A 27,057-nucleotide genomic window follows, 5' to 3' on the forward strand; every position below is an offset into this window, starting at 1 on the left:
CCCTCTAAGATCTGGAACAAGGCAAGAAAGTTTGCTCATATTCAACATAGTGCTGAATATTCTAGTCACTGCAGTAGGCAAGAAAATAAAATAAAAAGTATATAAATCAAAAAGGAAGAAATGAAACTCTCCATATTTGCAGATGACATGATTGTTTACATAGAAAATCCCAAGTAATCTACAAAAAATTCCTAAAACTAATAGGTGAGTTCAGCAAGTTCACAACACACAGGATAAACCTACAAAAATCAAATGAATACATGGATGCCAAAATTTAAAATTTTTAAATAGTAACTCAGAAGAAATATTTAGGTGTTACTCTAACAAACACATAAAGACTTACATGCTAAAAGCTACAAAATGTTGATGAAAGAAATAAAAAATCTAAATAAGTGGAGAGACATACTATGCTCATGGATTGGAAGACTCAACCTAGCAAAGATGCCTATTTTCCCCAAATTTATGTACAAGCTAAACGCGATTCCTATGAAAATCCCAGAAAGATTTTTTTTTTAGATATACACAAGATTATTCTAAAATTTATATGGAAAGACAAAGAAATTAGAATAGCTGAAACAATCTTGAAAAAGAGGAAGAAACTGGAAGGAATCTGTCTATGAAATTTCAAAACATTATATAGCTATAGTAATATATATTTATATTTATATAATATATATTTATATAACATATATATTTCAAGACATTATATATCTATAGTAATCAAGATATATAAATAATATATATATAAGTATATAACATATTTATATAATATATAATATATATTTCAAGACATTGTATAGCTATAGTAATCAAGACTATGAGGTATAGGCAGAGACACAGACACATATCTAAATAAAACAGAATAAAAAACCCAGAAATAGACCCACAGAAATAGACCCAAATAAATAATATGCTCAGTTGATTTTTGACAGTGATGCAAAAGCAATTCAGTGGAGGAAAGATCTACTTTTGGAGAAATGGTGCTGGAGCAAAAGACCCTAATTAAGACTCACATCTTACAGAAAAATTAAGATGGATCACATCCTTAAATCTAAAATGCAGGGGCATCAGGGTGGCTCAGTCAGTTAAGCATCCAACTCTTAATTTCGGCTCAGGTCATGATCCCATGATTCTGGAGCTCCAGCTCCGCGTCAGGCTCTGAGCTGGCAGTGAGTAGCCTGCTTGAGATTCTTACTCTCTGCCCCTCCCCCACTCACTTGCGTGTGTGCACGTGTGCACGCTCTTTCTCTCTCTCAAAATAAATAAATAAACTTAAAAATTTTTTTAAATACATAAAATGCAATGCAAAAACTATGAAACATTTAGAAAAAAAGGGAGAGAATCTTTAGGATCTAGGGCAAGTCAAAGAGTTCTTAGCCTATATCAAAAGCATGACCGATAAAAAGAAAGATTGGTAAATGGGACCTCATCAAAATTAAAAATTTTATTCTCCAAAAGGCCCTGTTAAAAGGACGAAAAGACAAGTTACAGAGTGGAGAAAATAGTTGCAAACCACACATCTGACAAAAGACTAGTATCTAGAATATATAAAGAGTTCTCAGCCCAGTTATAAAATGGATAAAAGACACAAAGAGACACTTTACTGAAGAGCACATACAGAGAGCAAACATATGAAAAAATATTCACCATCATTATCCGTTAGGGAATGCGTATTTGAGCCACAGTGAGATATACTACTCACCTATCAGAATGGCTAAAATAAAAAATAGTGACAACACGAAACGCCGGAGAGCATGCTGAGAACCAGTATCATTCATATACTGCTGGTGGGAATTTCAAATGGTTCGGCCGCTCTGGATCCAAAGTACTTTGACAGTTCTTGAAAAACTAAACACTCAACTACTCTAAGACCTTGCAGTTGTACACCTGGACATTTTCCCAGGAAAACGAAAACTTATGTTCACAAACTGAACGTTTCACACAATATGTTCACACAAATTCCTGTACACAAATGTTTATAGCAGCTTTATTCATAGTAGCTAAGAACTGGTGCCTCCCGATGGGTGAAGGATTAAATGAACTGTGGGGACATCCATACCATAGAATACTACTCACCAATAACAACAACAATGAACTGTTGATATAGGCAACAACCTGGATCAACCTCCAGAGAACTATGCTGCGTGAAGAAAAGTCAGTCTCAAAAGATCATATATTGTATGACTACATTTACAACATTCTTGAAATGACAAAATGATAGAAATACAGAACAGATTAGCGGCTGCCAGGGATTAAGGATGGGGTGGACCAAGTATGGGACCGCAGTGGTGGTGACTACAGACGGTGCTGCTGACCCTCGTGATCTTTGTGGTGAGGGGAACGTTCTCTATCTTGACTGCATCAATGTTAGTATCTGTTGTGATACCGTACCAAAGTTATTAAAGATTTTACCACTGGAGGAGACTGGGTGAAGGGCACGTGGGATCTCACTGCAAGCGAATCTAAAATATCTCCAAATAAAAAATTTAATTAAAAAAACCCAAAAATGATAAATACAAAATTTAAGATAGTGAAGGGGGAAGGGGATAGAATAGGGAGGAGCATAGAAGTGAATGAAAGAGATTGTCGGTGTCCTGGCTCTTGGATTACATGGTGAATTTAGAGACGCTTTGTTATATTATTAATGAGTAAAAAAAAAAAGTGACAAATAATTAAAAGATCCAATGACGACAGAACAGAAGTATAGAATAAAGAATAAAGGTTAACACAATCTTGTGTACCCGGGATCTAGGAGGTAAGTGACAAACTAGCCCAGCTCCTTTTGAGAGGCAGACCTTGGGCTGCTTTTTACACAAACCGGAGGCTCTTTCAGCTCTAAGGAGGCCAAGAGCATGGGCGATTGTTAAGAGAGAAAAAAGATTTCTTGAAACAACCCCAGTCACTCATCTTGAGTGTCTGGGGGAATAGCAAAGCTATCGCTCTCTTTCTAGTGAAATCTACCGCACTGTCAGTGGAAGTCACTCACAGTTTCTTCATGCAGCAGACGTGTGACCAGTGCTCTGAGCCCAGCCCTGTGTTAGACACAGCAAGCAGCTGGAGCTGTCCCCTGGGAAATTACAAATTAGTTGTAGATAGTAGTAGGTTGTAGAGGAAGAGTGAAATTACTTTAAAAAGGGAGTCACAAATGTCTCGTTCATTGTTTTAAAGACAAAAATGAGTAATCTCTTCAGATACTAGGCTGTTATAATTCTGATGGTATGCTACAACTTAGGGCTGCACTAGATATTAGCATTGCATAACTAGTGAAAACACTCTTACTAGATGTCGTTCTGTGGGAAACAAAATTGGGGGGGGGACAGAAGAAAAAGCAGTCAGTTATTGTGTGAAGTATGCTACCACGGTGCTTATGTAAGCCAGTAATGTGCTGTGATGGTAGGTGCTGGACCTTCTCTGGGGGCAGCTCTTCTAATCCAGACACTACTTGCCCCAATCTGGGTGTTCATTATATATGAATTATAGATTAATCATTAATATTAATATTAATCATGTTAGTGAGTGCATGTTCTACTTGAGTTTGAATGCCAACTCTGCCACTTCTCTGGGTAAGCCGGGCAAGTTCCTTAAGCTCTCTGTGCTTTGATGCTCTCATTTCCAGCGCTGGTCATTCCTACCTCCAGGCACTGGGCTGGGCAGTGGGGCCAGAGTGATAAGACATCGCCTTTGCCTTCGTAGGTTTTCTAATCTAGTAGGGGAAGAAAGACGTGTAAATAAGGAATGAGGTGTTAATATACATAAGAACTGGAAAAACACACACCAAACTAAAAACTAGAATTGTGGATGGTGCTCACTCTTAATTTATCCATAATGGTTGAGTCTCCCCTTTAAAAAATTTTTTTAATTTTTTTTTTTTTTTTTTTTTTTTTGAGAGAGAGAGAGAGAGAGTAGGAGAGGGACAGAGAGAGAGGGGGACACAGAATCTGAAACAGGCTCCAGGCTCTGAGCTGTCAGCACAGAGCCCGATGTGTCGCTTGAACACATGAACTTTGAGATCATGACCTGAGCCAAAGTCGGTGCTCAACCGACAGACTGACCTGACTGAGCCACCCAGGCGCCCTGAGTCTCCCCTTTTTACAATGGAAATGTATTCACGTACTTGTTACATAAATGTAAACATTTTAACTTCATAAAGAAGTAAAAAGATATGTAGTTCATTCTGATTGTCAAGGAAAGTCTTTGTGGAGGGAGAGATGCTTAAGCTATACTGTGGAAGAGTGGATGTTCATCGAGTCAACTGAGCTAGGGGTAAGAAGGGGATGTATGTGGAAAAAAGAAGACGGCAGCAGAAAGACAAAAGCCACAGAGATTGGAGACAACTGGGCATGGTCTGGAGGATTGCAAGCAGTCATACTGCATGAGCATAAGGGGTGATGTGGCTCTAGAAGCAAGAGAAGTTTAGAGAGAAATGGAGGGAACCATGGAAGCCGAGAGGAGTAGTGCTTCATCCTGGTGACAAAGGACATCCTGGTGACAAGGAAAGGTTTTAAAAGCAAGAGTCACGTGGCAAACTTGCACTTTTAGATGGTCTGGGGGCCCACAAGAGCAGAAGAAGGAAGGCCTTTTACAGGGCACCTGGGTGGTTCAGGTCGTGATCTCGTGGTTTGTGAGTTTGAGCCCCGAATTGCCTGCTGCTGCACTGACAGTGTGAAGCCTGCTTGGGATCCTCTCTTTCCCTCTTTCTCTGCCCCTCCCCTGCCCGCGTGCCAGCACCCTCTCTCTCTCTCTCTCTCTAAGTAAATAAATAAACACTTAGAAAAAAAAGAAAAACGAGGCAGAGATGGATTTACTTTGAAGCCAGTGAAGTGTGAGCCCATCACGTGGACCTTTCCAAGGCCCGGGAAGGGGTCATGGCACTATGTTCACTTGGTTACATATTTTCATAAAATCAGCAAAAGAAAGAGATTTTAGCTGCGATTAATCAAGACTGTGGTTTCCTTCCACTCCAGCTTTCTCTCTGACATATTTCCTCTCCGGTCGGGCGGCACCAGGATGACGGTGTGCATTTTTGAGAGACAGCAAAGGGGGGTTGGGGTGGTACACACTTACGTTGGGAGTAGAGTTTTTACGGATAGGAGACTGGTATAGGAATGGTTTCCAGGATACTCTTAACGCCCACTGTGCCAACTCACGTGATGTGGCCTGCAAAAGTGCAGGGCAGGCGTTATTGCGATATGAACGTATCCTATGGTGTTGGCACCAGAAGTAAGCAGGCAGTGGAAGTTTGAAATATACTCAGCCCAACCTAGTGGGGGGCTGAGTCTTCCAGTTATCAGCCGTGTAACGGTGGAAGATTCGGTTCTCATGGATGCCTAGTCAAAGAGGAAGTCCTCACTGTCCCGGGTTTTACCTGATGATGCAGCTGACACAATTATATACACATAAACTTTTTGGTGAGAATCATAGGAAACAGAATTGACCAGAGCTCCTGTATTTTGAGGATGTGAGCCGCAAGCACACCACGCTATAGAATCACGTGATTTGTGTAGCTCAGCTGTCAATAACATAGTGCCCATCAAAGAAAAGATGCAGTGATCTTTCTATTCTCTTCTGGACAAGTGACTTCCAAAAGCATTGTTATATATTGTGATAAGAAGGGGTGGTCAAGGAGTACACGGCCGAAAAACCTATGTAATAAAAGCATAAGGAGTGCGTTAGCTATTAGTGAGAAAGACTCCGAACGAGAGAAGTAGGGCCGAGGACGGAGGACGGAGCTCAGGGCAGCACTGGCTAGGAGGCAGGCAGAACTGCCGAGATGAGAGAGACAGAGGGACAGAACAAGGATGATGAGCCAGTCATTTAAATTTCCCAGCCTCTTTTCCAGAATCTTCTAGGGTCACTCACTGGCATCCCACATAAGTATTATCCTCCTTCTTTTCCTGTCTCCTTTTTCCTCCTTTTTCCCCTTTGGCCTTTTTCTTTTTCCCTCCCTCCTTTTTCAGGGCCAATTCTACACAAAGGAGTAAGACGGTAATAACCTAACACAGTGTGATTAAATCACTGTCTCCCAATCTCTTTCCACTCGTAAAGCCAGGGAGCCTAAAATTCCACTATTTGAAATCCGTCCTTTGCGTGAATGCATTATCAATGCTTTTTCCTTTTAAAATGTAAACACCTTCGGTAGAGGTAACACGAACGCCCAGGTTTGGCTGGCTGTCTTTGTCTTTTTCCTCTCTGAGAGCTGCAGGGGAGAAAAGCCTGCAGGGTGGGAAGTTTGGCTGGAGGAAATGTCGTGAAACATCGTGCTGTGTTTTGGATTCTACAGAGTCCAGAACTTCACCTTGGGTTGCACGCCTTTTGGGCAATCCCAGGCACCTGAGAGACAGCTTCAGGGAGTGGATGTTTCTAGAAGGGGCTATGAAAGGGAAGTTGCTAAAAACAACCCTTGACCTGTTGTTTTGGGCAAGTCTTCATCTTATATTTATCTGTTCCTGTTTTTTGTTTTCTTCTTTACCAGGAATCCAACAAGTGACCCGAGAAACAAGCAGTCAGCTGTAGTCCACCTAAAAGAGTTCCCTAATTAGCTAGTAGGATTTTCATACACAGCTGGCAGGACTATTGATTGTAAGGTCATTTTGCAATATATGTCAAATACCTTGAAAATACGTATATTCCTTTTGATTAGCAATTCTATTCCTACAAATTAAACCTAAGGCCATAATCAGAGAGGTGCAAAAATATGTGAGTGTAAGGATTGATATGGACTGTATTGTGTCCCTCCCGAAATTCAGAGGTCAAAGCCCTGGCCCCAAATGTGACTGGAGCTGGAGATTGGGTCTTTAAGAGCGAGTTAAGGTTAAATGAAGTCATAAGGGTGGGGCCCCCATCTAATAAGCCTGTGGCCTTATAAGAAGAGGAAGAGATGGGCGCCTGGGTGGCTCAGTCGGTTAAGCATCAGACTTCAGTTCGGGTCGTGATCTCACAGTTTGTGGGTTTGAGCCCCACGTGGGACTCTGTGCTGACAACTTGGAGCCTGGAGCCTGCTTCAGATTCTGCATCTCTCTCTCTCTCCCTCTCCCCTGCTCACGCTCTGTCTCTCTCTGTCTTTCAAAAATAAATATTTTTAAAAATTAAAAAAAAGAAAAAGAAGAGAAAGAGAGAGACATCTCTTTTTTCTCTCCCTGCCATGGGAGGACACAGTGAGAAAACAGCCATCTGCAAGCTGGGAAGAGGGTCTTTACCAGAAACCCAACTGACCAGCACCTGTTCTTGGATTTTCTAGGCTCTAGAACTGTGGAGAAATACATTGTTTACATCACCCAGTCTGTGGTATTTTGTTATGGCAGGTAGGCTAAGACAATGATTTTTATAATAATGTTGTTTGCACATATGGAAAAATTGAAAACAACAGAGTAATAGATATCTAGAGCAGCTATGGTATATCTCTACAATGGAGTTTTATGCACGTTTAAAATGATGATGTAGACGCATATTTCTTGTCACGGAAAGAGGTATAATAAGACGGGATTTATGATAGGAATTGGCTCAGATGGTTATGGAGGCTGAGAAGTCCCATAACCTGCCATCTACAAGCCGGCAAGATCAGGAAGGCTGGTGGTATAATTCAGTCAGAGTCCAAAGGCCTGAGAACCGGGGGTAGGGGGTGGTGTGAAAAGCTTCTAGTATAAGTGGTCCCAGAGTCAGAAGGACCAAAAACACAGAGCTCAGGAACTCTGATGTCCAATGGCAGGAGAAGAGGGATGGGCGCCTCAGCTTAAAAAGAGAAAGGGAATTCACCTTTTTGTTGCATTTGGGCCCTCAGTGGTTTAGACAGTCCCCATATTGGTGAAGGAGGATCTTCTTTTCTCAGTCTACTGAGTCAAACGCCAATCTCTTCTAGAAACACCCAGAAATAATGTTTTACCAGCTATCTGGGTGTCCTTTTGCCCAGTAAAGTTGACACATAAAACCATCACAATAATGCCAAAATACTAACAGAGTGATCTCTGTATGGGTGCTTGGATAACACGAAGTAGGTTTCTTCTGTATGTTTTTTAATCAGTTCTAGATTTTACTATCACATAGGGCCTATAATCATAAAAATATCAAAGGTTATAAAGTCAGCTAGCTGACTCTTAGCCAGTTGCACTATTGGACTTTGCACAATAATTGGCTGGCATTAGGAAAGCAATTTTCTCATTCTGAAAAAATGTACAACAAACTACAAATTTTAAAAATCTGACAAATACCAAAAACAGCAGAAAAATACCATATGTTTATTAATTACCTTCCTGACATACCTCTCTAATACTCCTTTCTTACAATTTTAAGCTGTATAATCTTTGTTCTCCTCTTCATGAGACAATGATCCTGTAATGTAGTTTTTCTATAACTAGAGTAGAAAGATAATCCAGTGTTTCCAGGGGAGGGGGGGGGATGAAGATTTGACTTAAAAAATATTCAGATAACTTCTCTCACAACACTTCTTTCACGACACACTGTCATTTTTTTTTAAAAGAATTTTCTTATTTGGAAAAACCTCTAAGTTTTTAAATGTGTGAGTTGTAATATTTCAGGGCAGTTCCTTTTCTTTTCCACTGATTCATTCTAAATATTCTTAGAACTGATGCCACTTGTTAACCAATCATCACCCCTGTAATGGCACATTATCCTCGTCAATGTGAGTAGTTCAGATGAGAACAGCAAGAATTGTAAATGTTAATTCCATCGTGTGTTTGGTCCGCTGTACTCCATCATGGCATAATCAGACCCTGCAAGAGTCTGTTCTTCCCTCCACCTGACACTGTTCTGATGTCTTTGCTTCTAGCATTCTCTGAAATCCGTGTTTACGGTTTGCTTTCTGATGTCAGAAAGTTTTCTATTCATCTTAATTGCTTACCTTTTCCCCTTTAGTTTACATTTCATGAATTTTATATATTTTTCCTCTCAGTTCTTTAATACATAAATAAATTTAGAAACGATAAATGACGGTGCCCTTCATACATGAACAACTCAGGAGTCTGGACTTTTCTAACTTTCATTGAAAATATTATAGAACTTATTTCCAAACAGCAATTAAAATTATAATCAAGCTTTATCAAGTATACTACCTAGCAAAGAAAAAGACCCTAAGGTATATTTTATAATCCTCTAAGCTGTACGGTTGATTTCGTTCCCAACAGGAGAGGATGCTGGTTTGACAAGACATGCGAGAACTCAGTCCCCTGCTTACAATTTTGCATGTGTGCTGATCTGAAGAATTTTCCTAGATTCACTTCTGAGGCCATACATTTCAAACCTTTCTCCACCATCCACATTGGTCTGGTGCCGGGCAGTGTGAAAATGTTCATTTCTCAGTACAAAGAACCTTCTCAGGTGAGTTAGCATGGTGGGCAGTAGGGATATTCCTGGAAGCCTATAGCTAGTGAGAGTATGACTCTAGACAGAAATGACTGCAGAACACATACATATATCCCAATATAGAAATACAGCTCTGGTGAACCTTTCTTGGCAACCCTCCCCCCCCCCAGATGCCCACACAGCTAGTTCAACATCACCAGACATGAAGGGAGCGAGGGGAAGTTGGGGCGAAAAGAGATAGTGGTCTTAACCATTTGTACTTAAAAATCCCACGTTTACAAATTTTATTGCAGCCTATTACCATATGAACACATTGCTAGGGCCCCTTCTGGGTCTTGAAAGAGGCCTGTCCAAGTGAGGAACCTTAAAGCCTAAGTACAATGACTTCCTGGCAAATGTACCTTGGCCTCCATTGCTCTCAGCATCTTCCTAGCCCTCATCCCCTCTCTCCTGGATTATTGCCATCACCTCCTGTTTCTTCCCTACCCCTTTTGGACTGTTCTTAATGCCACGCTCAAGGAAAACCTTAAGTCAGATCATATCACACCTCTGTTAATAGTCCAATGTTTTCTCGTCTCACTTCAAGAAAAAGGCAATAGTCCAGAGAGCCCTGTATCACCAGGCCCTTTGCCTTTCTGACCTCATCTCCTGGTATGCAGTCCTTCCTCACTGCACTCCAGTCTCCTACAGTTTCTGGAATGGTCAGGCATGCTCCCAAGAGGCTCTTGCATTTGCTGTTCATGCAGCCTGAACCATCCCACCCACATACTCACATGCCCCCCTCTCTCACCTCCTTCAGGAAAACCTCGCTTGGGCTTTCTTCACAACTCTCTATTTCTCATCCCTCCTTTGTATTTCTCTGTAGGACATACCACCATCTAAATACCCCACTTGGCTTATTCTTTGTCTCCCTCCTCTACAACATGCACTCCCTGAGTTTACTTTGTCCAGTGCCATATCCCAGTGCCTAGAACGCAGCCTGACACAATGACTGATTTCTGGTAAACACAGGGGGCTCTGCCTTAAACTTTCCTTTGTCTAGCCCCACAGGAAGCCCACAAGACCACCTTCTGAGAAAGAGCAGGGAAAATACAGTTACTGGAAAGCCAGTTTCCCTAAAAGAGAAGAACAGAGGTGAAGTAGTGACAGGGTTTTCTAGCATGCGAGCAACTTGTTTCTATAAAGAACTGTCATCTTGTGAAGTGAATCACCAGAGAATTTGATCAATGAGCTGGAAATCTCCTGCACCTCCTCCCCCTGACGCTAAAGATGTGATCCAGGGTCACTGGGGCAGTAACGGGAAAATACCAAACCATATCATTTCTCTTCATGGTTCAAAGGAAAAACTACATAGGAAAAGGAAAGGCAGAAGAAGAAAAGGAGACTCTTGAAATGTCTATTCTTGTTTATCTTTCCTTCATTTTCATTGTTCTTTCTCCTTCTGACCTAGAATAAAATGAACCAGAAAATATTACAGAAAAGCAAGAAAATAGACTGTTCCTAGAGCATCCCATTTGGCCAAACAGGTGTTGGCATTCTGATGTGACAAATGAGCTTAGTGTCAGGGAAGGCAGTAGTTAGTGCTTGTAAATATAAAATGTTTTAAGATGTTAACATAATAAAATGTTCTCCAAAAAGTTAAATAAAGGAAAAGGAAAATTACTTATAATCCCACCACCATAGCAGAAAAGCTAGTAGTTTTGTATATTGTCTTCCAATGTTTTCTCATAGGCATATACTTTGTCATTGTGGTATAAAAACCCCACAGCATGAAATTTACCATCTGAACCTTTTTTTAATATATGTAAAAAAAATTTTATTGCTTATTATTTTCGGGAGAGAGAGAGCGAGAGCGAGAGAGACAGAGAGAGAGAGAGAGAGAGAGGGAGGCTGAGAGCAAGCAGGGAAGGGGCAGAGAGAGAGACACAGAATTGGAAGCAGGCTCCAGGCTCTGAGCACTCAGGACAGGCCCTACATGGGGCCCGAACTCACAGACCGCGAGATCATGACCTGAGCTATAGTCGGCTGCCCAACCGACTGAGCCACCCGGGTGCTCCTCATCTGAACCATTTTTAACAATAGTGTTTTACTCACATTTTTATATACATGATATACTTGCACTTTTTGTTATCTGACTTTTTTTCTTACATTACCTATGTCCAATAAATCTTCCATGTGGCAAATTGGTCCACGTGCTTGTAATTTTTTTTTCACATGCTTGTAATTTTAAAGATGCATACTGTTCTGTCCCATGACTAAAACATATTTTAGTCGGCCATTCTCCAATAATTGGACATTTATGTTGCTTACAATTTTTTTACTTTAAAAAAATATGATGAGCTTTCAGTGCATATAGTATTTTTCCCTTTAGTCATTTACAATCATCTTCCTCTGATGATTTTCTAGAAGTTTTCTGAGGAAAACGAAGTCACAGGTGATGATTATTGCATGGTTTCTTTAAAAATTACAATAAATTTGTTTTGCGAGTGAAATATGAGGGCACCAATTTCAGCACACTCTCACCAATATTTGATACTTCTAATTTTGCTAATTTAATATTTTTAAATGTTTCTTTTTCTAACGTATATTTTTTCCTATATCTGTTTTCCTTGAGCATTTCCTCTGATGGGAAATGCCAGTTCATGCTTCTTGTGTAGGTCGGTTTTGAGAGACTGTCTCAGTATTTTTCTTATTCCTTTTCAAGGGCTGTGTATGTAGTAGAGATTTTGACCCTTTATCATAACTGTAGTGAACATTTCCCCCCATCTGTTTGTAATTTATTGTCATGCTCTCATCTATAGCAATGTAGCATTCTTGTACAGTTCAGATCTTTCCAGTGTGATTTCTCCTGTCGCGTTGTCTCAGAAAATTCTCTCCATGTTGTCTTATCCCAGGGCTTTACTAAAGAATTTAATTCTCTGAAACCGACCTGTTCCTTAAATGCTCACTGGTTAACCAAGATCCCTCCTTTATATTTGAGTAACGTAGGCTAGTAGGCCTATGCCTACAGGAAGAGTTCTGGTGTGCTGGGACCCGGATCCAGGCTCCGTGGGGAGCGAGGTGGAGGGCACAGCCGCCGCTGACCCAGGCTGCGGTGTGGCTCCGCGGGAACACAAGACTGGCAATACCCAGAATGAAGGATGGGACTGCACCTAAATGTCCGTGCTTTCGCCTTACCCTTTCCCTTCCTAAACAGCATTGGGGAATGAAAGCACTTCTGAAAATTAAAGATCACATGGCCGGTAGGTTTTCCTATCTTGTTAGAGTCCTTATGTTTCCAGAAATGAAGGCTCCCAGTCGACCTACCGCAATGCATTTACTGCGCCCTTGGTGTGCGGAGCCCTGTCCTAGGAACATTGTGTGTATCCGTGTGGTTTGCAAGGAATAATAGCTCCGGGGCAGCCATGAGTTATGTGGCACGGTGGAAAGGATAAACGGGAGATGAGAAGATAAATCTAGGCGGATAACCGAATGGAGAGATGGCTCCGTTGTGGATTCTTGATGGTATGAGGGATACGGCACGGTCCCGTTGCACCCACCCTCAGTCCTCCCCGCTGCCTTGCACCTCAGCCCTGTGTTCAGTTGGTGGAAGCTCCTGATCCCACAGACAAGATCGTCCTGCCCCCAGCCAGGCAGTCAAGTTCACTCAAGGTGCGTCTCAAAGCTGTTGCCAGGGTCTTAAATCCTGGCGGAGAGCCACGTGCGCGGGACTGCGAGTCAGAAGTGCCCGCCCCCCATCCCTGCTGCTGCCCACGAGCCTGAAGACTTAGGCGACCGCAGTGGGAAGGCACATCTGACCTCTTGGTCCTGGTTCCCACCCGCCCACCTAGGTTCGCAGTTATCTTTCTTTCTCGGTGCAGACCACAAACCCGAAACCGCTTGTTTTGTTCTTTGCTGGGACCAAGAACAGCACTGCTTGACTCTGTGTCTTTTCCCTGGCAGGCAGGTGGAGGGGAACGCGCCACACCTCCACCCCGTCCCCAGTTGGGCACTAATCCACTCATGTTAACTTGTAGGCAGAGCATCTGCCACTTTCATCTTGAAAAAGAAAGCATCAGAGGTTCAGATCCCCGAACCTGTCAATAGTGAGGTCCACCGGGGCAGATTCGCTCTCAGTCGCTCTCAGGACAACCTCCTCCCTCCCATCCCACACTGAGGGAATTCACCCTCGGGGCCGCCCGGCCTCGCGCTCTCCCACAGCCCGGCGGCGCGGGTGAGAAGGGATGCAAATGCCCCCCGCAGACAGGCCCTGGGGTGCCCGCGGCTCTCAGGGTGCGCAGCGGGACCCGGCAAAGCCGGCTGTCCCTCCCCTGGGCTGCGCCTCGCAGGTGGGTGAACGGTGGGTTGAGGAAGGAGTGAGAGTGGCGCCCGCGCGACCGGTCGCCGCGAAGAAAGTCCCGGAGACCGTGACCCCTGCGCGAGGGGGAGGCGGGGCCGGTGCGCAGGCAAATGCCGAGATGGGACCGGTTAACAACCCCGCGCAAGGCCACCCCCTTGTGTTTCGCAGCCCCAGGTCCCCGAGAGCGGCCGGAGGACCCCAAAGGCTGCGCTGCGTCTCCCCGACCCCTGGGCGCCGCGGCGTCGCCCCTCGTGGGTGGGCTTCGCGTTCCCTCCCGGGTTTCCAAGCTACCACGTGACTTCCACGAAGTGCCGGGGCCCGGCGCGAAGCCGCCGCAGGGGTGGGATTTGGGACCCCGAGGTGCGGCGAGAGGGCGGGGAGAGGAGGAAACGGGGCGGGGGTGGGAGCGGGAGGGGCGGGCAGACTCGGCGACGCGCAGGCCGGCGGCCGGGGCCGGGGGCGGGGAAACCCTGGCGGCGCGCGGCGGCCGCACGCGCCGGGAGAGCGGGAAGCCCGAGGGGGCGGGGCGGAGGGCGGCGGCCGGCAGGTGCGGGGGCGCGCGGATGCGGGCGGCCAGAGAGTGCCGCTAGGCAGCGCCCCGCGTGCAGGGGGCGGCGGGCCGCGCGGCCGCTCCTCCGCGAGGCTGCGCGGCGGGGCGGGGCGGGCCGGAGGAGCGCCCGGCATGTCGCAAGTGCTCCCGGCGGCCGGCAGCGTCCTGCAGAGGAGCGTCTCGGCGCCCGGGAACCAGCCGCAGCCGCAGGTAGTTGAAGGAGGCTCAGGGAGGTCCGCGGGCCTGCGGGGGTGGGGGCGCCGAGGGGCACGCGGAGGTGGGTGGGTCTGGGGTTCCGGAGTGGTGACCGCTGAGTGTCGGGGTGGAAGGCGCTGCGGGAGCCAGCGACCAGCAGGAGTGGGGGCGCGGGGTGGGTCCAGGGCCCCCCGGCGTGCGCCTCTGTCCGGCGGTCCTCCGCTCACGCACGGTGCCCGCGGCGTCCGGAATGGTGACCCGTCTCTTGTGGCCCGGGAAGCGGAGAGACTGGAGGGCGCGGGGAGCCAGGCACGGTCCACGCTTCCCCGCACGTGGGATCCGCGCTGTCCCGGTGTCGCCATCCTTGCGCTGGCGCCCGCTGCCACCCCACCGCCGGCGCGCGTGGCCCTTCCCGGGCGCCAGGGTGCGCAGAGGGGAAATTCAGCCCGAAGGGGCAGCTCGTGTCCAGGCACTTCCAACATCTACGGTCCGAATGGGGAACTCAAGACCCGTGCCTGAGGGTGCGGGGTGGGGGCCCGCAGTGGGCGGACTCCAGCCCCAGCGCTGGTGGAAACCCCTCGGCCCCCATCCAGTCCTCTGTGCTGTCCTAGGCCACGTTTACAACTGTGTACTTAGGAAACTGAGACGAGGTTGCCCGCGGGGATGGCCATCAGAGAACTTCCCACCCAACTGCCTTGGACGGAGTCTTCATTGTTATGCTCCCCTTCCCAGTTTGATGCCTGGTACACGGTGTCATCAGGTGGCTCTCAAGAGTCACACATTGCTGAGTTTGGACCTCGGTTTTACCACACCCACGCTGAGTAGCCTCGGGCATTTGGCTTAACATCTTCGAGCCTCAGTTTCCCCACCTGTAAAATGAATATAATAATAACCTCTCGTGATTTTTATGAGGATTAAGATATGGTTAATAGTTGATGGCTGTCTCAACACTTTGCTCTCCTTTCTGTTTTGATTAAATGTTACTGCTGGGTTGTCAGATGTGAGCATACGGATAGGTATAGAGTGTCCCCTCCCAGAGGGCAGGACGCAGGCTGCTTCCCTGTGCCCTGTGACTTTTTGATTGCGGACAAAAAGGCGTGATTTGGTGACAAGCACTATGGGGAATTCAAAAATAGCAGCGACCTCTACAGAGGTTGCTGAGGGCGTACCATGTGCTGGGAGCTTTAGGATAAAATCTCATTTTGTCCTATGCTCCTTCCAGGCGTTAGGCTGTTAGAATGATTGCTGCAGAGATTACCCATCAGTTGTTCAGGGCATGTCTCTCTAGTGCCTAAAACAGTGCCTGGCACATGGCAGGTACTCATTTAATACTTAGTGAAACAATGAATGACTCACACTTACAATAAATGAGAAAACTGAACATTCAGAGAATGTAAGCCCTTTCCCCCAGGCTATAATGACAGCAAGAGACAAAACCAGGAGCCACGTATTTCTAAGCTGAAAGTCTGTCCTGTACACCACATTTTGCCCATGTGGTGTTCTGGTTATGTTTACCAAGACTTCTTTGCCTCTAAAAAACTATGTTTTGACCCCTTGTGCCTGTTCCCTTAAGCACTACCTTCAGACCGCGTCCATTTGTTATATTATTTATGTATGTTGTTTGTGTCCTTCTGTAGACTTAGATTCTTCCATATACTGGAAATTCTTTACCCACTGGAACTTGGGGGGAAACATATGTCTCTCATATTGGAATACAAGACCATATAAAATGATAACTGCAGTTACCCATTATTTTATATTAATATTTGCTTCCCAATAATATTAATAATTGAGTAGCTTTCCTGTGTTTGTATCCTACTAACTAACCTCTTAGCTTTTAAACTGTTTAAAGGTAGCATACTCCCCCCCCTCCCCCCGCTTGGTACCTTCTCACAGGGTTCTGGAAGGCAAAGAGTCTCTACTTCTCCATGTTTTTTCTATAACTGAGATGTTTTTACCTTGGTAGGTGCATTTTGTGAGGCTGCCTGTTTCAGGATAACTCTTAAAGGATTTAACTCGGTTTGGTTAATCTCATACAGAGCGCTAAGAGCTCTCAAGACACATCATCAGTCTGCTTTCTGATTCACTCTGACCCGTGGAACAAAATGGCCATCAAGCATTGTTCAAATGAGCATATTGTCTGTGGTGTTTAAGATCATCTGGTGTGTTGGCAGAGTTGTGTGGTTGCAAGTAGTTACAAGTGTGATGTGATTTGCACGCGTCGAAGTACCTGTTTGTGTGGTGGCGTCAGACCTCGCACGTGGCAGTTTCCAGATAGCAGATGCCGTCTGCCTTTCCCGTCCTCAGATGGACAACGTTGCCACCACACCTCTTCCAGGCACACACCCTGTGGGGTAGAGGTTTATGAACGTTGGTTTGGAGTCCAACAGACCTGAGTTCCACTTCCCACTTACCCACTTACTAGCTGTTATACCTGGAGCAAGTTCCTTAACCTCTCTGAGTTTCTTATTCCTCGTCTGTTAAATGGCGGTCACACCACACATTTGTCCGGGTGGTCATGGGGGTTGGCAGCTAAGCTCAGCCACGACACGCGGTGAGCAGCAGGTCCTCTGCTGTGACTGCAGGTAAAACGGTGAAGCTCCATGAGCCATGCAGAGGAAAGAGGCAAGGCTGAGGAGGGTGAGGCAAGGGGCCTGGACAGCGCACCTGACCAGACATTTCCCCCTAGAGTCCGGAGGACGATGACCGGAAGGTCCGAAGGAGAGAAAAAAACCGAGTTGCTGCTCAGAGAAGTCGGAAGAAGCAGACCCAGAAGGCTGACAAACTCCATGAGGTGAGCCTGTGATTGGGGCAGAGCCACATTAAGGCCACGGAGAGGAGCCACCTTCTGTCCTTGCACTGTGGTGGCGGCCCCAAGGTCATGTCCTGGTCATCACCGATTTGGACACACAAGTCTAATTCCGCTGCGTCCTTCAGCCCAGTGTTCTGATTCTTCACTCGCCGACATCTTGCTTTCTCCCTCGTCCACCAGTTGTTCCTCACTCTCGATTTCTTTCATTATAAATCAAAACAAAATAAAACAAAACTTCCTCTTGATCCCAATTCCTTTTCAAGCTACCACCCCACTTCATTTCTTTCCTTCCTCACTTCCCTGCTCCTTAAAAAGAGACCTGCTCTCTCCATGTCTTCAGTTCTATTTATTCTCCAGTCCCATGTGGTATTGTTTCTACCGCCCCCTCCCCACCCAAGGTGCCTGCACGTATACACACACACACACACACACACACACACACACACACACACCCCCTTCCTATGGAAGCTGCTCCCACTGAGGCCACTAGTGCCCTGGCACTGCCTGATCCAGAGGCCTGTTTCTAGTCTCATCAACCATGACCTTGCTGGAACATTTGACACCATTGACTCTGTCCTTTTTTTAAAATAGATTTTTAAATGTTTATTTTTGAGAGAGAGAAAGAGTGTGCGCAACGGGGGAGGGACCGAGAGAGAGGGAGACCCAGAATCTGAAGCTGGCTCCAGGCTCCGAGCTGACAGCAGACAGCCCATGTGGGGCTCGAACCCATGAACCATGAGATCGTGACCTAAGCCGAAGTCAGATGCTTAGCCGACTGAGAGCCACCCAGGCTCCCTAACCCTTCCCTCCTTGACACCTTCCTCAAGGTCTTTAGCTTCCAAAAGACCACACTTCCACTTGACCCTCTTAACCACCTTTCTTCTCAGTTTCTTCACTACCTTTTCTCCCTCTGCCTGTTTTCTTAAATGTTGGTGTTGACTGGGCTTTCAGACTCTGCCCTTTTTCCTTCCCATCCTGGAAGATTTGATCTATTAATCTGTTCTCTCAGCATCAGCTGCCCACATTGATTACTCCAGGCAAGACCTCAGTCGCGGGCCCTCGACCCCATATCTCGAAAGTCTGCTTAGATGTCTCCAGGTGGGTCTGCTGTAGGCTGCTTGGATGCAACATGGCTGTGACAGTGTGTGTTCACCCTGAGACTCTCTTCTCGCTGTCTTCAAATTGCAGTTAACAGAGCTAACCACCTTTCTCATCACCCACATCAGGAACCTGGGACTTATCCTAAACTCTTCCATTGCCCTCCACTCTCTATCCCACATAATCCCATAGCCAGGATTGGGAACTGCCCCATATCAGGAACTGGCCTCGCAAGCATCCGAGGCCCTGTGCAAAGAATTGGTGACAGTTCTGAACTCTCGTCTATACACAGAGTTGGTGCAAGTAATTGGGGATTTTAGTTTAACGTTTCCCCGCCTGCTCTCTTGCCACAGCTTGTCTCCACAAGGCGAGTCTGGGGGCACTGACGGCATAGCTGACTGAGGTATAATGGGGGGGGAGGACAGCAATCTCTGGAAACCCTTTCACAGTGAACCGAGAACAGATTGAGGATGCACATACTCCAGGGAGAGGTGACCCACTGGTATAAATTCACAGTGGGCATAAATGACACGTTAGACTCTTTCCCGAGAGCAGGAAGGCTGGGCCCTAAAAAGAGAGAGGGTCTTCAGATGAGGGTCAGGGAAGGTCCTTCCCAGCCTGTATTAATCCTGGAAACTTCCCACAGAAGGGTTGGAATGTCCTTTAACTGCTTTCTTCCTTCCCCTTTGCTGCCGAAGCAGTCTTGGGTCTAGCGTCGTGTTACCAGATAACCCCAGAGGGCACTTTCGGCTCAGTTAGTGCATGGTCCTGTGTTCAGACCGCATGCGCCAGCCGAACAGCGAGGGTTCTTCCCCTCAAGAAGCTTCTCGTCCAAGCCAGGTGCATTCACTTAAGAAAACACTAGGGGACACTCTGTTGTAAGTCCCAAGTAACTATGTGTGTGGTTGTGAGTGAGCGACTTGGACAGGACCTTCCCCAAATATTTGTGAAGCTCTACCATGGCCAAGGCCTTGCTGCTGGGTCACAAGGAGAGGAGTAAGATCTCATTTCTGTTTTGGGAAGCATAGGAGTTTTCAAGGAAAGCAGCTCGTTTCCGGTGGCCTCGGTAACAATTTATGACAAATTTGGTTGCCTTACCACAACACAGGTTTATTATCTTACAGTTTTGGACGTCATCTGTCTGGAATGGGTCTCACGGGGCTCAAATCAAGGTGTCCAGAGGTGCTGTCTTCTTTCCGGAGGCTCCAGGGAAGAATCCATTTCCTTGCCCTTGCTGGCTTCTAGAGGCTTCTGTGTTCTCTTGCTTGTGGTCCCTTCCACCTTCAAAGCCAGCACTGGCTAGTTAAGCTTTTTTCATGCTGTATTACTCTGATACTGTTTCCATTGTCATCTGACTCATGACTTCTCCTTTCACTTATAAGGACCCTTATGATTACATTGGGTCCACCTGCATAATCCAGGATCATCTCCTCATGTTCAGATTCTTTTTGTTCTTAATGTTTATTTATTTATTTTGAGAGAGAGAGAGAGAGAGAGAGAGAGTACGTACGCATGAGTTGGGGAAGGGCAGAGAACAAGGGAGACAGAGAATCCCAAGCAGGCTCCATGCTGTCAATGTAGAGCCTGACACAGGGTTTGAACTCATGAACTGTGAGATCATGACCTGAGTGGAAATCAAGAGTCGAATGCTTAACCGACTGAGCCACCCAGATGCCCCTCCCCAAGTTCAGATTCTTTTTTTTTTCTTTTAATTTTTTTTTTAACGTTTATTTATTTTTGAGACAGAGAGAGACAGAGCATGAACGGGGGAGGGGCAGAGAGAGAGGGAGACACAGAATCGGAAGCAGGCTCCAGGCTCCGAGCCATCAGCCCAGAGCCCGACGCGGGGCTCGAACTCACGGACCGTGAGATCGTGACCTGAGCTGAAGTCGGACGCCCAACTGACTGAGCCACCAAGGCGCCCCTCCCCAAGTTCAGATTCTTAATCACACCTCCAAAGTTCTTTTTGTCATGTAAGGTAACATATTCACAGGCTCCAGGGGATGGATGTCGACCTCTTTGGGAGGCCCTTTTACTGTGGAGGGCCTTTCTGTTCACCTAGCCTCTTCTGCTGTCCCTATACTGTGTCACATGACCAATTGTGCCAGGTGCTCTTTTGGGAAATGGGAATAACTGATGTGAAACCCAGCCCTTCCATGGGAGAGCACTCCCTTCTCTGTCTCTGTGGAGCCGAAGAGTAGTTCCGGTTTAAGTGCCACTAGCGGATCACCTCATCAAGGACAGTCTTTCTGAGAAACACAGTGTCAAGGAGGCCAGGACAGTGGCTCCACCCATGCACAGATCCCCAAGCTGTAGCCCTTAACTTTACTGTCACTAGCTACACACATGTGTTATTGGTCACAAGAGGGTGTGTGGGGGAGCAGGTGGCTGGCTCAGGAAAATGGAAATACATCCCAGTCCCACTGTAGAAGAGGAATGTCTTCTTTGGACCGAAGGGTAGCACATGAATTCTGTCTCCGCTGTTAATTCCTCCCATGGAGGGCAGCACAGCTGTGGGGGTCTATGTTCTGCAGGGCAAACAAAGCAAAACAAAATAAAATAAAACAAGACAAAAAAACAAAAGTAAATATAGTAAAAAAAAAAGTACTTTTTTAACTTTGAAAAAAAGTCTACATATTGAGGGTGGGGTATCTGGTTAAAAACTGCGGTAAAGAATAGCTTTGTTGTGCTCCGGTGAGTGAGCTGAGGGCAGAGCACCTAGCAGGCTGCTCTGGGTTGTGGCAGAAGAGCCCTTCAGGCCCCCTCGGGCTCCAGGCCACGTGAAGGACAGGAAAGTGAGAGCCGGACACGTTTCTCAGAAGCCTCTTCAAACCTGGGACCAGGCCCCTCTCTAGGAGACACTAAGGGGTGCAGAAAGCAGCACTTGGTAGCCGTGGCTGCCTGTCACTCCCTGGGGAGATTAGCCCATGAAAAGGGCTTTACTCGGTCCTTCCTCCCATACTGTGGGGTAGCATTGCTGCATATCTCAAAGTCACTCGAGATCTTTATTTGCCTTTCTTGAATACCACGAAGGGGAGTATTTAGAGTTCGTTTAAAATTCCCACCTTTCTCTCCTGCCCACCTTGTTCGCTCACTGGAGTCTCTCTTACCTCCAACACCCTGAGAAACCTCCTCCAGTCCCAGCTCCCAGAAGCCTCTGGGCCACCTCCCACCTCTCCCGGCTCTCCGTCTGCAAAGCTGGAGGACAGTCCATCAAGGCTGGGCCTCCCTGGAGGGCAGGGCTGGGAGAGCCGGAGCGGGCCATGCCAGGGACAGGCTCGAGTCACTCTTCAGTCTGAATTTTCCCCTCAGCGAGGTGGTTGCTGGAAGCCCGACTGTGGTGACGAGAAGCTGTTCCTAACGTGTGTCTGTGTGCCTCAGCGCTCACTGTGGCTTTTCAAATCATCTTGTCAAGGCGCTTACACCTCTCATGGGGATTTCAGCCTCTATTCATCTCTGAACATTAGGCACACGCCTGAGTCCACATTCACAAATAGGGACCCAAGTGAACGGTCCAGCTTTCAACGACGAGCCAAAAGGTGTCTCAGAAGTGGGTCAGACTGGTTCGAGCCAGGCATCTGAAGGTGTAAGACTGAGAAAGAACGTTGAGTCAGAAAAGGAAGGCAAACGATGCCATCCTCAGGAACCCCAAATGTCACCAACTGACGGATTTCTTAGGCAATTTGGTTGTGGTCTGTGTTGCCACGGTTTTTTCAGATATTGCATATTCTAAGAGAATGCTTCATGTCAGTCCCTCCTTGGTTTAGAAACTGATGATGACACTAATTTGTACGGCCCTCCCTGATGACACTAGCTTTCTTCTGGGAAGGAGATCAACCTAGGGCTTGGGAATAGGCTCATTGTAAAATCCTGAGCCCTTACAGCCCTTTACTGCCAGTAACCACCACGGGGAAATTTGGGGCCAGTCACTGCCAAGTGAAAGCACAATTGCTGTCCTTGCTTGAGGATTGCATTTGACCTTGAAATCAGGTTCCAAGTCTGCATGACCTTGGAAAAGTCACTGCGCCTCTCAGAGTTTCACTTTCCTCGCTTGTGAAATGGGGTCTGTGTGTGGCTGTGCCCTCCTGATGGCCTTTTTCTCCCCCTCATTTACTTCCTGCCTCTGTTTTCCTCTCTGGTTCCTGGTACCCACATTAGCTTGTCAGTTGTTTTTTTTTTTTTTTTTTTAATCCTGGACCCTGGATACCCCCAGACAGCCCCTCACTCCCCAATCAACCTCTCTTAGATGCCCAGACCAGGGTTCCTCAGCCTTGGCACTACTGACATTTGGGGCTGGATACATCCTTGTCTGGGGGCATGCTGTCCTGGGCACTGTAGGCTGTCGAGTGGCACCCCTGGCCTCTACCCACTGGATGCAGTAGCGCCCTCTGCTCCAGTTGTGACAACCCAGCTGTCTCCAGACATGCCACCTGTCCCCCGGGGACCACCGGGATTGCTCTGGTTGAGGATGGCTGCCTCAGACAGTCTCATTTCTGAGGCAGAACTGGGATTTGCAGAGATTTTGCCGCCGGGAATGTTTAGGTCTCTGCTTTGCGACTGTGTCCTGCGAAACGCCGGGGAAGGCAGCGCAGTGACCTCCAACCCTCCTGCGCAAAAGGCTCGAAAGTCAGCAAGATTTGAGCTAAACTGATCTTTTGGAAATAACCGATGGGCTAATGTTCTTGCTTATTTTTCACGTATGTCAAGTCCAAGTACTTTCTTCTCCGTGTAAAGTGGGTGTTACTCTTTCCCCTTTGTTCTCTGCATTCTCATACCTCCTCTCCACCTGCTCAATATTTATTTATTGATTTATTAAATATTTATTTATTTATTAATTTATGAGTAACACCCACTTTTATTCTTCTTGAGCTGGCCTCACCTGGAGATCTTGACTTCTTCTCTTTTTATTCTCTCAGCTCCATGAAAGTCCCTCAGCAGGTTTAGAAGTAAAAGTCAAATCCCAAAAGAGAAAGTCCCTGCAGAGAAGGCGGATGAGGGGGCTGCTGGGCTGGGGTTTAGAGGAGGCAGCTGTACCTCGGGAAGACTTTAGGCAGCATGGCCCTTCATGGCTTCTGGAGCTAAAACTCAGAAGCTCACAGCGTCCTGCCACAATACAAAAGGACACTTTGGAATGTTCTGCCACGGCAAGTGATCTTCCTATGTTTTGGAATCTAGTTAAAACGTTAGCTCATTAGGGGCGCCTGGGTGGCTCAGTCGGTTGAGCGTGTGACTTCGGCTCAGGTCATGTTCTCACTGTTCATGAGTTCAAGCCCCGCATCCGGCTCTGTGCTGACAGCTCAGAGCTTGGAGCCTGCTTCAGATTCTGTGTCTCCCTCTCTCTCTGCCCCTCCTCCTCTCACACTCTGTCTCTCTCTCAAAACTAAACATTAAAAAAATTCTTTTAAATGTTAGCTCATTGGAACCATTCGCATCTATTCTCCATTTTACTTGGAGGTGAAGAGCATTTCCAGTTGCAGGGTGGAGCATGTGCGCGTGTATGTGTGTGTGTGTGTGTCTGTGTGTGCGTGCATGTGTGTGCATGCACGTGTGTGTGCGTGCATGTGCACGTGTGCGTGCGTGCATCTGTGCTGCATGTGCATGCATGCGTGTGCGTGCACGTGTGTGCCTGCGTGCATGTGTGTACGTGTGCCTCGCAGAGCTGCAGCCAGTCAGCCTGCTGCTGCAGGCAGGCTTCCCACGATGACTGTCCTGTCTTCCCTCCCCTTGCCCACAGAGGGCTTGTTGCTGCTTTGTAGACTGAATTCAGGCTCCAGGACTAGAGTTTGTCAGAGGCCAGAGGGGAGCTGACAGGCATGGAGGAGGGCTGAGGGCAGAATGGGGCCTGTGCGCTAGTGAAACCAGACTGACCAGGATAACCTGCGAGAGGAAGGGGTGCAGCTGGTGGCCTTGGAGAGTATTCCAGACTATCCTGAGGGCTTGCCTGGGGAAGGCTCAGATGGCCTCTGTGTGTGCCGCCCCTCTGGCACCTACAGAGGGGAAGGAAGCAGGTGAGAGAAGGAGGCAGAGGACTGGGGCTGAGGAGTCACTGGGCACTGTGGCCCATCAGGTGGGGCTACCGCAGAGGGTAGCAGAGGCTCTTACATTTCTGATCTTTGGGGAGAGACCTTATTTAGTATAAGTAAGATTGAATATGATACAAAATTGAATAGAACACATAATAATGAGGGATGTGGTTCCATTAGGTGCTGTGCTCAGGGAAGCCTTCCTGGAGGTGTTAGGCTTGAGCTGGGCCCACACAGAAAAGGAGGTAGGTAGTCCAGTCGAGGAGAACAGCATTAGCAAAGGGGCAGAGTTGAGAATTTGTGTGTGCTTTAGGGAACTGTAAGAAGAACAGACGTTTTTAGTGACATTTTAAAAAAGTTACTAGTACGAGAAGAGATGTGATGGTTAGTAAGGTTGGGTCCCCACCCCGGGAAATGCATGGTAAACAACATTGCAGCCAGATTTAAATAAGACTGTCAACTTTGAGATGGTCTCTACTGGCGTGCCCTAGGGCTCTGCCATTGGTTGAGAATTATGCTATAGAACATACTAATGACTTGGATGGAGATAAGGAAGACCTGCTCATCAAGCTAATGGACAGCTTATAGCTTTGTGGCATCGTGATCCCTGAGCTGACACGTTAAGATTCAGAAAGACTTTGCTAACCTGGAAGATGCCAAGTGAACAGGGTGAAAGTCAGGAGAAGTGGATATAGAGCCCACACCTTTCATCTCCAGAACACCGGTCATCATCCAGATGTAGACAGAGGAGCAGTAGATGCAGACAAAGCCTGCACCTCTCTGCAAGCTCAGGGAGAATCCCCAGAGTGAGGGGGCTGCAGGCTTGGGCCCAGCCCCAGGGTGGGCCACCTCCAAGCATCTGCCCTCTGCATGGGCAGGCCACCTGCAGAATCATGCACTGTTTTGGGTATGGCATTTTTCTCTGAGATCCTGGCACATTGCAGTGTGTATTGGGATGACCTCCAGGAGGGCAGAAGGACCAGAAGCCCTAAAACCCAAGGAGCTCAGGGGACCTGAGACAGTTGAGCTGAGAGAATACCTAAGGGGAAGTGGTATGGGGCTGTCTCCTAATATTTCAAGAACTGTGATGTTGAAAAAGTATTGAATTTACTCTGTGTGGTTCCATAAGGTGGAACCAAGCCCAATAGGTGGGTCTGAAGGAGAGAGAGAGATTTTGGATCAGCACAAAGATGAGCTTTCTAATAGAGCAGCGTGGAAATGGCAGGGACTGCCCTTTGAAGAAGAGAAGGCCCAGCACAAGTTGCATGTCGGGTTTCTGCATTGTGTGGGTTGGGCTGAGGGGTCTCTAGACCCCCCTCCAGGTCTAAGCCTCTGCACACTCTGGTTTAGTGGAAACTTTACAGAGTGTTGGGGCAAAACCAAGGCAAGGGGTATTTTTATTCATTTACTCATGCAGCCAGCAAACATCTGTTATGTTCCAGGCACTGTTCCAGGTGCTGGGGCCACAGCAGTGACCCCAACAGAGATCTTGAGAAGGCAACTCAGCAGTTGGGGGAGGAGAGGCTGGCTGCAATGGGGGCCCTGAGGGAACTTTTAGGAGTGATGGAAACGTTCTCTTGACCAATGTTTAATTTGCCAAAACTCATTGAATTATATACATCCTTACAACAGGTGTGTGTTATTTGATATACATCATATCTCAGTAAAGCTGATTCAAAAAGCAAAGCCCCACCCTCACCAGCCTTGCATCCTGGTGGGAGGAGAGAAACGTGAAGCTAACAAGGAACCACTAAGAGCGGTGGAAGGGGGCTCAGTTAGCGAGGAAGCGTTCCTGGGGAAGAGCGAAGCATCAAGCGAAGGGAGGGTGCTCGCAGAAACCATCTTCCCCGTTCTCCTTATCTGTGCAGGAGTATGAGTGCCTGGAGCAGGAGAACACTGTGCTGCGGAGAGAGATCGGGAAGCTGACCACGGAGCTGCAGCAGCTGAGCGAGGCACTGAAGGAGCACGAGAAGATGTGCCCACTGCTGCTGTGCCCCATGAACTTTGTGCCGGTGCCGCGGCCGGACCCCGTGGCCGGCTGCCTGCCCCGATGAAGCCCGAGGATCCTCCTCCTCTGCTGAAGGAGGAGCCTTGGTCGTTTTCACACCTGGCAGGAGGGTTCCCTCCGCATCTGTGTACAGGGGGGCCTGTGGCCGGGTCCCCTTCTCGGAGCTCCTGGCCGCGTCCTCAGCAGACGGCTCAGCATGACGCTCCCGCCGGCACCTCTCAGAGCCTTGAACCGATCCAGGCAGGGAGGCCACCCTCAGGAGTCACCTCGAATCCACTTTGGCAGCTAATAGGTTCCGTGTTGTGCAGAATCATTGCCTGTAGAATTTGGATAATAAAGAATGGTTATGATGTCTCCTTTTGCTAACTTCTTGGAATTTAGAAATAGGTTTCCTCGTCCTGGAGAGGTCATCTTCTGTCTCCTCACACGGTTTTGTGGCTCCTGGGTCTTGCTTTCCCCTCCTGGTCATCTTCCCCATGGCCATATCTGTGCTCGCTGCAGGAGACAGCTTTGGAGGCCTGGAACTTGCTGGCCACCCCACCGGGGTGATGTCGAGGTAGTCATGCTGGGTGTGACCCCTGCCTGCTTTGGGTAGCTCTCCATCTTGGTCAACACCCCACCCCTGCTGGACTGTCAAGGCAGATTTTCTCTTCCAGGCTCTGGAAGCTTTCGTGACTGCTCTGGACACTCCTGGGTCACCTCCCTGTTCCTTACGTA

General features: G+C 47.3%; 2 protein-coding genes across 2 annotated transcripts in view; both read left to right on the forward strand.

Moving 5' to 3' along the window:
* The window catches only part of NSL1 (NSL1 component of MIS12 kinetochore complex), a 57,909-nt gene extending 51,372 nt beyond the window's left edge, over nt 1–6,537 (forward strand). The window contains exon 7 of the transcript XR_006214029.1: nt 6,473–6,537. The gene's annotated coding sequence lies outside the window, so the exon portion shown is untranslated. The remainder of the gene's footprint in view (nt 1–6,472) is intronic.
* Nucleotides 6,538–14,269: 7,732 nt separating this feature from the next.
* Nucleotides 14,270–26,739, forward strand: BATF3 (basic leucine zipper ATF-like transcription factor 3). The gene is made up of 3 exons (XM_042976459.1): nt 14,270–14,414; nt 17,089–17,193; nt 26,201–26,739. The coding sequence occupies exons 1-3, from the start codon at nt 14,337–14,339 to the stop codon at nt 26,384–26,386; spliced, it is 369 nt and encodes a 122-aa protein (XP_042832393.1). The 5' UTR covers nt 14,270–14,336; the 3' UTR covers nt 26,387–26,739.
* The last annotated feature ends 318 nt before the right edge of the window (nt 26,740–27,057 follow it).

This window comes from Panthera tigris, chromosome F3, assembly GCF_018350195.1.
Source record: "Panthera tigris isolate Pti1 chromosome F3, P.tigris_Pti1_mat1.1, whole genome shotgun sequence".
Taxonomy (NCBI): Eukaryota; Metazoa; Chordata; class Mammalia; order Carnivora; family Felidae; genus Panthera; species Panthera tigris.